This window comes from Hirundo rustica, chromosome 3 (assembly GCF_015227805.2).
Source record: "Hirundo rustica isolate bHirRus1 chromosome 3, bHirRus1.pri.v3, whole genome shotgun sequence".
Classification (NCBI taxonomy): Eukaryota; Metazoa; Chordata; class Aves; order Passeriformes; family Hirundinidae; genus Hirundo; species Hirundo rustica.
In genome coordinates, this window is record NC_053452.1 from 676,334 (window position 1) to 689,884 (window position 13,551).

General features: G+C 58.8%; 1 protein-coding gene across 2 annotated transcripts in view; it reads left to right on the forward strand.

The window, feature by feature from the left end:
- Positions 1 to 13,328, forward strand: part of PTK7 (protein tyrosine kinase 7 (inactive)) — a 33,666-nt gene extending 20,338 nt beyond the window's left edge. The window contains exons 2-20 of one of the 2 annotated variants that reach the window (XM_040059606.2): positions 983 to 1,276; positions 1,821 to 1,923; positions 2,425 to 2,615; positions 3,230 to 3,377; positions 4,279 to 4,409; positions 4,664 to 4,930; positions 5,154 to 5,287; positions 5,650 to 5,785; positions 5,873 to 5,992; positions 6,136 to 6,285; positions 6,525 to 6,675; positions 7,005 to 7,132; positions 7,396 to 7,608; positions 10,654 to 10,809; positions 10,965 to 11,197; positions 11,744 to 11,824; positions 11,905 to 12,056; positions 12,131 to 12,309; positions 12,514 to 13,328. In XM_040059606.2, the coding sequence (XP_039915540.1) occupies positions 983 to 1,276; positions 1,821 to 1,923; positions 2,425 to 2,615; positions 3,230 to 3,377; positions 4,279 to 4,409; positions 4,664 to 4,930; positions 5,154 to 5,287; positions 5,650 to 5,785; positions 5,873 to 5,992; positions 6,136 to 6,285; positions 6,525 to 6,675; positions 7,005 to 7,132; positions 7,396 to 7,608; positions 10,654 to 10,809; positions 10,965 to 11,197; positions 11,744 to 11,824; positions 11,905 to 12,056; positions 12,131 to 12,309; positions 12,514 to 12,674 (3,128 nt within the window). In that variant the 3' untranslated portion in view covers positions 12,675 to 13,328. The remainder of the gene's footprint in view (positions 1 to 982; positions 1,277 to 1,820; positions 1,924 to 2,424; positions 2,616 to 3,229; positions 3,378 to 4,278; positions 4,410 to 4,663; positions 4,931 to 5,153; positions 5,288 to 5,649; positions 5,786 to 5,872; positions 5,993 to 6,135; positions 6,286 to 6,524; positions 6,676 to 7,004; positions 7,133 to 7,395; positions 7,609 to 10,653; positions 10,810 to 10,964; positions 11,198 to 11,743; positions 11,825 to 11,904; positions 12,057 to 12,130; positions 12,310 to 12,513) is intronic. The other variant, XM_040059607.2, reaches the window with a different exon arrangement.
- The last annotated feature ends 223 nt before the right edge of the window (positions 13,329 to 13,551 follow it).

Here is a 13,551-nt window from a genome sequence, read left to right on the forward strand (position 1 = left end):
CCAGCTGGTAACCAGAGCAGGGTGCCTGCACAGCTGGCTGTGGGCAGGCAGCAGCCAGATTTGGGAATGCGGTGACTCGAGCGTGCTCCCTCAGCAGCCGTGCCAGGCACTGCCCAGGGAAGCACTGGCTGCTCCGTGCCCAGCACCCCGAGCTCTTGGGTGGGCCTCAGTGTGTCAGGGCGGGCTCTGTGGGGTTTCCATCTCTCTAGAGAGGTGCCTCCAGCCCCTCAGGCCATTACCAGACCCCAAGGACAGCTATTGCAATTTGCTGTTTCTGCTTCTGCTTGCGAGTGGGCTGAGTCACCAGCACAAGTTTGTGGTGTCCCTGTTGCATCCTCCCGTGCTGTGTTCCAGCAGCTGCTGTGTTTATTCACACAGACGATCCTTGTTCCATGCCAGTGTTTCTCTGGGTATTTGCTGGGGGTGTGGAGGTGAATCAGAGACAGTCCTGAGGAGAGGGACTTTGAGGAAAACCTAGAAACAATCTGCGTATTTCTGATCAGGGACAGGCTTGATGCAAGGCTGGAACTCAGGAAGCATCCCAAAAAAACAGGACAAGAAGCACTCAAAGAAACATTGGAACTGCCCAGGAAGCTGCTTGCTCTCCAGGGTTTTGGTGACTGCCTTCCTGGCTCGTAAACTGCAAGACACCTCTGTGTTCAGGCTAGAAGTGGGGCATTCTTGTCATGACAGCGCCCTCTTAATGCCCCTGTCCCCCAGGGAGCAGAGGGCTCTCCTTGGCTGTGGCAAGCTCAGGCACCCCTGTTCCAGTGGTTGCTGCCGACAGGTTTAAAGCAGCTGTGCTGACATCCGAGCACAGATCTGTTAAAGCTCTGAATTAGTTTTGACAGATGTGCTTTGAGCTGTGTTTCTCCTAACATGGCTCTGACTGTCTGGAGACCCTTGAGAATGACACGTGCTTACCTGATCCGCTTTTCTCCTGTCCTTGCTCTAAACGTGCCCTCCCTTTTCTGTCGTGCAGCTGTGGGGACCCAGGCCAGCATCCTTTTCACCAAAGAGCCGTACTCGCAGGATGCCCTGCACGGCCGTGGCGCCATCCTCCGCTGCGAGGTGAAGGAGCCCGCCGACGTGGAGTTCCAGTGGCTGCAGAACGGGCTCCCCGTCCAGGACACGGAGCAGCGCTTCAAGGAGGGCAGCAACCTCCAGTTTGCCGCCGTGGATCGGCACCGGGATGCCGGGGTGTTCCAGTGCCTGGCGAGGAACGTGCTCAGCGGGGAGGAGGCGCGCTCGGCCAACGCGTCCTTCAACATCAAGTGTGAGTGTGGGCTGAGGCAGCCGGGCGCACACCGCAGCCTGGTGCTGCCCACTGGGCACAGGGGAAAGCGCTCTCTTGGGAGCAGGCTGCAAACAGTTTTTCCAGGCTGGCTGCTAATTCTTGTGTGGTCAGACAGGGATCAGACAGCTTGGGCTGCTCAAGTAGGATTCATGTCCAGCTGCCGTGTCCATCCTGTCCTGTAGGCCTCTTGTGTCTTCTGGTGTCCCTGAGGCTGTCAAAGGTGCTTTCTCCTGCCGCCTTTCCCGTTTGTGCATATGAAACCGGGACATTACTGCAGCAAGTGTGTCCTGGGCACTGCAGGTCCCTTCAGAACTCACCTTAGCCCTCAGAGAGCAGCTGCACAGGGCACAGTGGGATCTCTGCAGTGTGGGTGTCCATTTACTCCACACTGGCTCGAGGGCGTATGTGTCTCTAAGCTGGTGCCCTTGCTGCCTCCTCTGGTTATCGGCGAGTCACCAGTAACCACCACCTGTGCTCTGTAGGTTTGGAGAACCAGCTGTGTTGGTATTCTTTGATCCCACAGGGATTGAGACAGGCAGTGTGGTTCTGAAGCAGCCGGCCAGCGTAGCTGAGATCCAGCCCTCCTCCACGGTGGTGCTGCGGTGTCACATCGATGGCCACCCACGGTAAGGCTTGCCTCCCGAGGAGCGGACCCTGCCAGGGGCCCCTGCACCTTGGCTGTGTGCTCTCTCTCTCTCTCTCTCTCTATCCCCCTCCCTCTCCCCCGCCACCTTTTTCTTTCTCCTCCTCCCCCACGTCCCCTCCTCTCTCCCGCAAGAATTCAGTAGAGTCAGGGAAGGCGAAAGGCAGGATTGAGCCTGTGGCTGAGCGCCGTGGGAGAAGGCCAAGGGCTTCCCCAGAGCCGCCTAGCGAGGAGCACAGTAAGGATGGGCTGTCACAGTCCAGTTGCTGAGCTTCTTGGTGTGCCGCAGTCACTCTCCGTCGCTTCCCAGTCGCGTCCCGTCCATTGGCTGCATGTCTCATGGCTTCGTGTCTGTGTCGGGGCCGGCAGCGGGCACGGAGAGCCAGGGGAAGGGGCCATCTCTGGGCTGTCTCCTCCGCACACCCGCCCTCAGGCAGCCCGGCGGTGCCGTGCCCCCGCTCACCTGCCGGGCCCTGTGTTGCAGCCCCACGTGGCAGTGGTTTCGGGATGGCAGCCCGCTCCCGGAGGGCCGCGGCACCTACTCTGTCAGCAGCAAGGAGCGCACGCTGACCCTGCAGAGCGCCGGCCCCGACGACAACGGGCTGTACTACTGCTGCGCCCGCAGCGCCGTGGGCTTCGTCTGCAGCCACAACAACTTCACGCTCAACGTCGTCGGTGAGTTGCGGACGTGTCCCAGCCGTGCGTGACGCCGGCCTGCTCGCGGCCTCCCCACCGCCGCAGGGCAGCCGGCAGCCTGGTGACACTTCCCTCGCTGCAAAGCCTCTGGGCAGGGACGGACACGACAAATCCCGGCCAGGCTGGAGCCCGGCCCTGTCTGTGGGTGTTCATTTGCCCCAGCGTCTTTCTGGAGGAGGTTTATGTTGTCTCCTCTTGTGATGGAGCACTCTGGAGGCTGTTGGTGCTTCTGGATGTTGGTAGATGCCCTGTTGGCTTTAGAAGGCAAGGCCCAAGGAGGACAGGAATTGTTGACATTAGAGGGGTATTTGGAACTGGACAAGGGAATTTTGCCATCCAGTGCCAGCTTTGAGCTGTTTGCTGGGAACCAGGGTGCTCAGGGCCTTGCTGGAAGCAGAAGGGCTTTTCCCCAGAGCAGCTCCCACGTGCAGTGCTGGGCTCTGAGTCCGTCACTCCAGCTCTGCTGGCTCATTTGCCTCCTTTGGGCTTGCAGGGTGCACCCAGCTCTTCTTTGAGCTTTCCCCAGGGCATGGTGTGAGGACACCACAGGCCCCTCCATCCATCTCACCCTCCTGTGGTCCCTGCCGTTGCAGACGAGAGCTTTCCTCAGGCAGTGATCGTCCCACAGGACCTCATCGTGACCAAGAACGAAGAGGCCATGTTCGACTGCCAGTTTGCAGCTGTGCCCCCTCCCACGCAGGAATGGCTCTTTGAAGACAACCCCATCTCCAACAGATCCAAGTAACAGGGACCCCAGGGGTGTGGGCAGGGCTGGGAGGAGAGGGGCACCGTGTGCCAGGAGAGAGAGGTCAAACCCTGTCTGTGCATGAGGGCAGGCATGCAACATCAGAGTGGCCGTGGGGATTGGTTTCTCAGCTCAGCTGGCTTGGGTTTAGCAGGAACTTGGTCCTTGTGCATGGCATTTACCTGAAGAGGGCTCAGGGGGCAGCTTGTCCTCGCACAAGTCTCTGGGGCTGTCAGTGTTGGATGCCCATGTATGATGGCCCCACAGCCAGGGATGTCTCTCAGCCCCAGATGTGGTGATTCTATGGAGCCAGGGAAGCTCAAGCTCCAGACACCCCCTTAGGGCAATTCACAGTCGGGAATGTGTCCCAGTACCAGATGCCAAGACTTGGGAACGCCTCCCAGCCCCCAACATCTGCACAGCCATCCCTGAGCCCATGGCTCTCCTGCACTTCCACATTCCTCCCCAGGGCCAGGAATGTTTCTGAGCCCCAGACAGTCTAAGCATGGGGCAGCCTGCAGGGCAGGGACGGTGATCCCGGAGCTGTGACTGTCCCAGGCTCTGCAAGGCCAGCAGTGCCATCCTGGTGCCCTGGCCTGGCAGCCCCCGGGCGCCACCTTGTGTCCCCTGTCCCTCCTCCTGGCTCTGTGTGCTCTCAGAGCTGGCTCGTGCTTGGTGATGCATTTTCTGGTGGGATCCAGCTTTTGACCAAGTAAAAGACCTCAGTGAGCTCATTTCCTCCGTGAAGAATGTGTCCCAGCCATCTCCGTGGTTATGCGTGCTGGGAAGCTTTGGCTTGGCAGCCTCTTGGTTTCACGGGCTCATGCAGGACAGCTCAGTGCTGTGGCTGTGGCCCATGTCCTGCAGAGATGCCCACCGAGCCCTTCCTGTGCCCAGGATCACCGTGTTTGCCAACGGCTCCCTGCTGATCACCCAGGTGAGGGCTCGCAGCACCGGTGTCTATAAGTGCGTCGGCCGTGGGCAGAGGGGGAAGACTCTCGTGCTGAAGGCAACTCTGCGGCTGGCAGGTGAGGTCCTGGGGCTGCTGGCAGGGTGGGCAGTGTGTCCCAGAGTGCCAGTGCCACTCTGGAGCTGTGTGACAATACAGCAGTGTGTCGGTGCATGCAATGGTTCATCCTTGCTGAGGGGATGAGGGGAGCGAACGCAGTTTGTGCGCTCTCTCCTTTAAATGGTGCCTCCCACGTGAATGGTGGTGCTGGTGGGGTGGCTGCGCGTTCTTTTCTTGCCCTCTTTGAGCCCTGCTGTCGCGTGTTCCTCCCAGAGATCGAAGACATGGCACCCTTCTCCCCGAAGGTGTTGACAGCGAACCAGGGGCATCGCGTGTCCTGCCCTGCCCCACAAGGCGTACCCACGCCCCAGGTGTGGTGGGAGAGAAACCAGGAACGAGTTCCCACTGCTGGCAGGGTGTACCAAGAGGCGGAGCAGCTCATTTTCACCAGTATCACCGAGACGGACGCAGGGATCTACACGTGCCATGCTGCCAACAAGGCTGGAGAGAAGAAGCAGGAGCTGAGCGTCACTGTCGCCAGTAGGAAACTTTCTGAGAAGGGTGGGAGCAGAAGAGGGGCTGGGTAGGGGGTGAGGGTGAGCTGGGCAGCGTGGCTCGTCACCTCCCTCATACAGAGGCACCTCTCATGGCTGAGCTGTGAGCTGCCAGCCGTGGCTGGTAGCACATTGCCTGTGTGTTGTGCACTGCTGCTGGCCAGAGGGGCAGTGAGTGGCTCTGTGTAACCCCTTGCCTTCGTGCCCAGCCGTCCCCAAATGGGTGGAGATGCCCAAGGACAGCCAGCTGGAGGAGAGCAAGCCAGGATACCTGCACTGCCTCAGTAAAGCCTCCCTGAAACCCACCGTCACCTGGTACCGCAACGGCGTCTCCATTTCGGAGGTGAGGCCACAAGGCAAGGCCCTGCCTCTCGTGGGCCCTTGTGCTGGGCACCTGCTCTGCTGCTGCTGTTCCTTGCCGTGTTCCCAGGCCCAGGTCCCCTGTCCCCCCCACTGTGGCCATGTTCTGGCACTAGCTCCATCCATCCCACTGTTGTGTGGGAGCACAGCTGGCGGTCTCTTGCCGCTTGGCTGGCAGTCAGCCCTGTGCTTTTGGGGCAGGGGCAAGAGACAGGTGCCCGCAGCTTGTCTCAGCTCATCCCTCAGCAGGGATGTGTTTATCTGAGGGTGGCACATGGGGTGATGCAGTGCCACAGGCGAGGGCCAACCCTAGGGCTGCTGACATTTGTGCCCCGCTCTGGGCAGGACTCGCGGTTTGAGATCTCGGAGAACGGCACGCTGCGCATCAACAACGTGGAGGTGTACGATGGCACCATGTACAAGTGTGTGAGCAGCACCCCGGCGGGCAGCATCGAGGGATACGCACGGGTGCACGTGCTGGGTACGCTGCCAGCCCTGGGGGGACACCTCCAGCTCCGGGCTCTCCCGTGCGGGGAGGGAGCCTAAACATCACCTCTGTCTGTTGCAGAGAAGCTGAAGTTCACCCCGCCACCTCAGCCCCTGCAGTGCATGGAGTTTGACAAGGAGGTGACAGTGTCCTGCTCAGCCACGGGCCGGGAAAAACCCACCATCCAGTGGACTAAGACAGGTCAGGGGATTTGGTTGGAGTGTACCTGCTCCTGACCTGAGGCTGCGGGAACTTGATGCTGTCCCCACTCCGGCACGGGTGAAGCAGCAGTGCGGCCCAGCGCTTCCTGCACGGCTGCTGCACTCTCCTCTCGCATCCTGCAGATGGGAGCAGCCTGCCGTCCCACGTCAGCCACAACGCTGGCATCCTGTCCTTCCACAAGGTGAGCAGGAGCGACTCGGGGAACTACACCTGCATCGCCTCCAACCGGCCGCAGGGCGAGATCCGTGCCACCGTGCAGCTCGTGGTAGCAGGTGAGGGCGCTGGGGCAGGCAGGGGCCTCTCCTGCTCTGCTGGCCTTGCCCAGGTGGTGGAGAAGGCGGCGTCCGGCCTGACCCCGAGCTGTGTGCCGTGGCACTCCAGTGTCTGGTTTATCAGTGCTCTGCGTACAGCCCGAGAGGGCACGTGCCACCGTGCTGGCCGTGCTCCCTTGTGGGAGCTTAGCACCATTCCCAGGAGCTGACGGCTCTCGTGTCGGCCTCTCTGCCTTCAGTTTTCGTCACCTTCAAGCTGGAGCCAGAGCCCACAACGGTGTACCAGGGCCACACAGCCATGTTCCAGTGCCAGGCAGAGGGGGACCCCATACCGCACATCCAGTGGAAAGGGAAGGACAAGATTTTGGATCCCGGCAAGCTCCTGCCCAGGTACACAGCCTCCATTCCAAACTGCCTTGTGGTGCAGCAGGGCATTCCCAAGTATCCCTCATCCCTGCCCAGTGTGAGGGTGCCAGTGGTGCAGTCCTGGGCTCCCAGCTTGGTGGGCACGTAACTGACACCCCATGCCAGGACTCTCCTGGCCCCAGGGTTTCCCTTTCTGCCACAGCCTGTAAGCTGTGACTGAGCTGCAGTCTGTTCTTAAGTGCTGCACAGCCTGAGATGGAAGCTGGTGGCACTGGGGAGGTGGGACTGCAGGTGCCCCAAGCCTGCCTGTGCCCTCTGGCCTTTGCAAGGAGCTCTATGTGTGTGGTTGGCAGGATTCAGATCATGCCCAACGGCTCCCTGGTGATTTACGATGTCACCACCGAGGACTCTGGAAAATACACCTGCATCGCTGGCAACAGCTGCAACATCAAGCACCGGGAGGCCTTCCTATATGTTGTAGGTAAGGAAAGTGACCTCCTGGCATCCCTGGCAGTTCTAGGCCTTGCTTTGAGCTCTGGTGGTGCCTAGAGCCAGGCAGTGCCAGCAGCATCCCCCCTGGAATGCAGCAGAGCGTGCTGTGGACTGTGCCCAGCGTGCTGTGGCTGGGGGAGGAGGTGGCCACGGTAGGGGGCTGGGGGTTTTCACGTCCCTCCAGCACATTCCTGAGCAGAATTTGGGAAATCCCTCCACACCCCCACGTGTTGGATGCTCTGTGCCCCACAGACAAGCCAGCAGCAGAAGAGGATGAGGGGCCTGGCAGCCACACACCCTACAAGATGATCCAGACCATCGGGCTCTCAGTGGGGGCAGCCGTTGCCTACATCATTATTGTGCTGGGGCTGATGTTCTACTGTAAGAAGAGGAGAAAAGCCAAGAGGCTGAAGAAGCACCCAGAGGGCGAGGAGCCTGAAATGGAGTGTCTGAACGGTGAGGCCGGTACGCCTGAGGCTGGGGGCTTCACTGCTGGCCCTGTCCCTGTGCTGCAGGGGCTGAGGGGCAGGGGCCTCCCAGGGAATGGGATGACTCCTGACCCATGGCCTCTTGCTCTGGTTTTTGACTGGTGGCACACACCTGGTGCCAGGTGAGAAATAGGCAGGTTAGTGTGAAAGCTGAATCCCAGCCTCGCCTTGTGGCCGTGTCTGTCTGCTGAGTTCTGTATCACTCCTGCACCCCAGCCCCTTCACGTGGGATCGCGTGTGCCACGGGAGGGGGGGATCCCTGTTGGAGTGTAATGAAATAGTAGTACTCTGCTGGCTCTTCAAATCAGAGTTCAGCATCTCCTGGTGCTGAAGGGAAGATGTTTCACCAAATTCCCTCTGTTATCTCCAGTGAGGACTGGTAAGTGGTGGGGTGCAGTTGAGTTTGCTGTCCCTAATTCCCTGGACCTCCCCATTCCTGCTCCTCGTAAATGCAGAGGTTCCCTCTCCCAGTTCTCCAGCACACAGACATGCCCTGATCACGTGCAAGTTGCTGTGGGGGCCTGGCAAAACACAACTGCTGCATTTGCTTCCTGGTTTTCTCCTTGCATTGGCACTTTGAGCAGAGCCAAACCTCCAGAAGAGAAGTCTGGCTGTGGGGGACCTCCTAAGAGCAGGGATGCAGGAGCATCTCAGCAGCTTTGTGCTCTGCATCTGTCACCACTGTGAGATCTTTCTGTGCAAAAGTCACAGGCAGTTCACCTGTGCCAGCAGGCTCTGGCCAGCATCCCCTTCCTGGGGAAAGAATTTCTTACAGTTGTTTCTGAGGTGGTCTCAGATTTTTATCTTGGCCTATCTTTATTATATTTCTCTTCTGCTAGAGTTTGCCTCTTCTTATTCTCTTCAGTTGGAACTGGTTCAGCTGCCAGGTGTATCCTCATTTTTACAAGCAGACCCAGCTTCCCAGATGTCTACACTCCTTTTTGGTACTTCTGGAGAAGTGGTTTGTGTTTGCTGTCAGCTCTAGTGCAGTCATTCCGTTCACCAGTTTTCAAAGATCTGGCTCTTTGCCTCTTTTTGATGTGTGGCCCCTTGTTAGCTGGGTGACCCAAAGTATTTCAGCACCTGCCTCGGTACTTACATGTAGTCCCTGGCTGACCACCAGTTGACTTTTCCAGTGCCCTTGGAGTCAGAAAGATTTAACCTCTCCATGGCCTTGCAGAGGGTCTTTGCTATGGATTTCCTGCAGATCAGTGCACTCCTAACTCCTGACCTTTCCAAGGTCACGTCCTTAGTGTGCCACATCCTCTGTAACGAGCGCGTGCTCTCAGGATCCCTGTCCAACTGTGCTGCTTTTGTTGTTGTTGGATACAGACAAAGCATTTGGGGAGGCTCATGGCTGTGGGGCTGGTTTCTGTGCTGGTGTCTCCAGGGCTGTGTGGCTGTGTCTGTTTCTCCAGCACATGCTCAGGTGTTGCAGGCAGCTTCCTTACACTGGGTTGCCCTCTGGGCCGCTGGATACATCAATGAAGTCTCCTGTCTGTTTGTAACCAAGTGTCTTGCCCAGGCTCTCTGAAGCATGGCAATGTCTATTCTCACAAGTGTCTCTTGTTGCTGCTGCCTGCTGGTGCTGTCCCTTAGTGGCAGCACTCACACTCACTCTGCAGCCTACAGCATTTTTTTGGCACAGTTGCAGTGGTTGTCTTGCCTTATCCTCTTGGCTTCAAGCTTATGGTCTTGAGACACGATTAGTCATGAGTGCAGACAGCACAGGGTCAAACAGTCCTGCTGATAATGAGTGTAAAAACAGGGAGAGAGTAGGGAGCATCCCGCTTTGATTTATAGGGTAAGGGGTGGTTTTTTGCTTTTATCTTTGCCATTCCTGCTCCGCCATGTGAGAGCAGACAGCTGTCAGTAGCCATGGCTCTAAAATCTCAGTGTTCACAGCTCCAGCCCTGCCTGTGACAAAGCCTTGGTTCCTGTCGTGGTGGCCAGGCCTGCTCAGGATGTGCTGGTGCCTGTCTTGCACACGTGCGTTGTGAGCAGGCATGTACACACGCTGTGATACAACAGCCTGTGATGGAAACTGCAGGCAGTGGCACTCCTGTTGGAGTTACCTCGTGCTGGGTTGTCTTGATTTTGTAATTTTCTATTGCGTGGCTGTTTGCCTAGTGCTTATTCCAGGAGCGGCTGAAATGGAATAGTACAGAGTGATGCTGCAGGTGTGTGAGGGACCCTAGCTCAGCATTGTTCCCTGCTTTAAGCTCCAACTCCTGCCTTCATCTTGTGGAAGGTACCACTGCCTAGTAACCAGCTCTGATCAAGCAGTAAATACATTCAAAATCAAGGTTTGCCATCTATGCAGTCATTTCCCTCCAAGTTCCTGTAAACCGCAGGCTTTTCTACTTTTCCCAGGGCAATCATGTTTTGTCCTGCTCTCTGGCTTGTGTTTGTGCTAGGGAGAGTTCTAGTGAAGCTCCTGTTGAGAAGGCTTGCTGGGGTTGATCGCGAGGACAGTGCTTCCTAGCACTGCTTCGACCCAGCCAGTTAAAATCCAGGCTGGTCTGGTCTTACAGGTTCAGCGTTCCCAAGGACATTCCCAGGGCTTGCTGCAAAGTGAGTAAGGAGCAGGGACATCAGACTGCAGCAGGTGATGCCAGATAGACTTGAGAGTCTCTTGGCTATCAGGAGGTTGCGGTTATAGCGAGCAGTATCCGTCTGCTCCATCTCTGCCTCACGCATCCCACCTCCTGGTGCCATCCTGCCGAGTTTTGTCAGTGGTAGTTCGGACGTGGCCACTGCTTGGGGGTGACTGAGCAGCGTGGGATGGACAAGGCCAGATGGGGCTGGCCGGCTCTGGGACCAAAGCCATTGCTCAGCATCTGATTTCAAGGGTGGCTGCCAGAGATGGGGCAAAAACTGAGGCCAGGCCACTCTGCTGCCTGGGGCCGGACATCAGGCTGGAGTGCTTGGAGTGTCAGAGCCCCAGGAGGGGCTGAGCCCCGGAATAACTTTCACCGTGTGGCCTGGCAGGATGCTGAAGCTATTTGTGCTTCCCTGGCAGGCGGTGCTCTGCTGCAGAACGGGCAGATGACGGCAGAGATTCAGGAAGAAGTGGCCTTGACCAACCTGGGCGGCAGCTCTGGGGCCAGCAAGCGCCACAGCGCCACCGACAAGATGCACTTCCCGCGCTCCAACCTGCAGACAATCACAACCCTGGGTATGCCGGGCCACCCTGGAAAGCCGTGGCTGTAACCCCAGCACCTCCCAGGCGGGGAACAGGATGTGCTGGGGGCAGAGGCCCTGCGGCCCCCGGAGCGCCGAGCCCCTGTCCTAACGCGCGCCGCCCGTCCCTGTGCTTGTCTGCACTTCCAGGCAGGGGGGAGTTTGGTGAGGTGTTCCTGGCCAAGGCCAAAGGCGCAGAGGACGGCGAGGGTGAGGTGCTGGTGCTGGTGAAGAGCCTGCAGACCAGGGACGAGCAGCTGCAGCTGGACTTCCGGCGGGAGGCCGAGATGTTTGGGAAGCTGAACCACGCCAACGTGGTGCGGCTGCTGGGGCTGTGCCGCGAGGCAGAGCCTCACTACATGGTGCTGGAGTACGTAGACCTGGTAAGGGCCCACCAGCAGGGAGGCAGGGACGTGACAGCGGTGGGCGTGGGGCCTGCGAGTGTGACAACGGGCTGGCAGCACAGGGCAGTGGGGGTGTAAGGAGAGCAGGCTGAGCCTGCTGCTGTTCCCAGGCTCTGGAGGAGTCTCGAGGGAAATGTGAGTCTTCTGCAAGACCTGGGAGTGACTTTGTCCTCTACATCCTCATTTCTGCTTATAGACCATAACTCAGCTTGTATAGCCAATGTTCCATGGTCCAGAATGGCTGTGAACGCAAAGGGCTGTGAAGAGTCTGGAGTCTGTAGGAGAGAAATAAATTTGAGGCGTGAAAAGCCTGGAGATTTCAGTCCTGCTTAACCTGATCTTAGCCAGCTGGGGCACAGAAACAAGATACTGGCTTGCCCTGGGAGGCAGGGACTAGGAGGACAGGCAGGAGCCATGGATCAGGAGATGAGGATCTGTGGGCCTGCCATGTCCAGGCACTGCAGGGACCAGTGAGACTTGTCAATATGTAGAGGTGCTGGCTCTGAAGTGCTGTCTGTCTCCCAGGGGGACCTGAAGCAGTTTCTGAGGATCTCCAAGAGCAAAGATGAGTCTCTGAAGCCACAGCCACTCACTACCAAACACAAGGTGACCGTGCAGCTTTGGAAGCACTGTGGGGCCGGGCACCCTAAGGAGGGCAGCCGGCGCTGACAGCTCTCTGGGGTCAGGTGTCTCTCTGCACGCAGGTGGCCCTGGGCATGGAGCACCTCTCCAACGGCAGGTTCGTGCACCGGGATTTGGCAGCCAGGAATTGCCTGGTCAGCGCCCAGCGGCAGGTCAAGGTCTCATCCCTGAGCCTCAGCAAGGACGTGTACAACAGGTCAGGGAGCCTGACGGGGGAGAGGGAGGGCATGGAACGGCCCCGGTCTCACTGCCTGCCCGTCCTGCCCGCAGCGAGTACTACCATTTCCGCCAGGCCTGGATCCCGCTGCGCTGGATGCCACCCGAGGCCGTGCTGGAGGACGAGTTCTCCACCAAGTCGGATGTGTGGTCCTTCGGGGTGCTCATGTGGGAGGTGTTCACGCACGGGGAGATGCCCTACGCTCCACTGGCAGATGATGAGGTCCTAGCAGGTACGTGCAGAACCTCGTGCTGTCCCTGGAATTGTAGCCCGCCTGCTTTTCATGCGGTGACAGGGGCCAAGCAGGCCGTGTGACAGTGCTGGTCTGGCCGGGGAGCCTGGCCCAGCCTGCGTGGAGAGCTGCTGCTCCCCTTGCATCCCGCAGAAGGGATCGCACCTTTTCCCAACGGCCCTTTGGATTTTTCTTTCGTGCCAGGTCTGCAGTCGGGAAAGACGAAGCTCCCGCAGCCCGAGGGCTGCCCCTCCCGCCTGGCCAAGCTGATGCAGCGCTGCTGGGCCCCCAGCCCCAAGGACCGGCCCTCCTTCAGCGAGCTTGCCACCACCCTTGGGGACAGCCCTGCCGAGAGCAAAGCCTGAGCACCCGGCCCGTGCCGGTGAAGGATGTGGCGGGGCGGACAGGGGTCTGTCTGTGTGTGCCCGAAGAGCCCGCGGCACTCCCGCAGCCCCTCGCTGAGCCCGACCCCGATGCGCCAGCGAGCAGCTCAGCATCAGCAGCTGCTGGACTCAAAGCACAAGCCAGTGTACCCCAGCCCCACCCCCTCCCCAGTGGGTCCCAAAAGACAGCCCTTGCTGCCTCCTGCCCCTGCCTGCTCAGCCCGGTGCCCTCAGGCTGCTGGTGTGGATGGAGCTCGGGCGTTCCTGCTCGCCACAGCCGTCTCTGCCGGCCTGGCCCAGCTCCCTCCGTCCGTCTGTGCTAGGCACGCCTGCCTGCCCCTTCCCCGTGGGGCCAGGCCAGCCGACAGGAGCACAAAGTGCCTGGCATATGAAGGAGCTCACTACCTTTCCCAGTTACCCTGTGCCTTTTTTTGTACTTATGACTCTGGGCAGAGCCCCCTGTCTCCCTCTTCCAGAGCGCTGACTCCTCCCTACCATAGTATTTCTGTTACTGGAATGCAGCCTAGAGTGGGTTAGTTTGTTTGCTTGAGTGGAGGGTACTGCAGCCAAGAAGGGTTGGGTTTTGTTGGGTTTTTACGTGCTGCTCTCAATAAAGAAGGCGCTTTTTTTTTTGTTTGTTTGGTTGGTTGGTTTTTTTTGTCTTTGTAAAACACCACTGTCAGATAGCGGTTTTCCTCCACCTGGATTCTGGAAAGGGTTTGGGGCTCATTCCCCAGGCATCTGTCGGCTGTGTTTAACCCCTTTGCCCCCTTCTCAGGCGAATCCGAGATGCTGTTCCCAGCCCTGAATGATGCAATTGTATCAGCCATGCAGTGAGCCTGGATCGCCCAGGAACAGC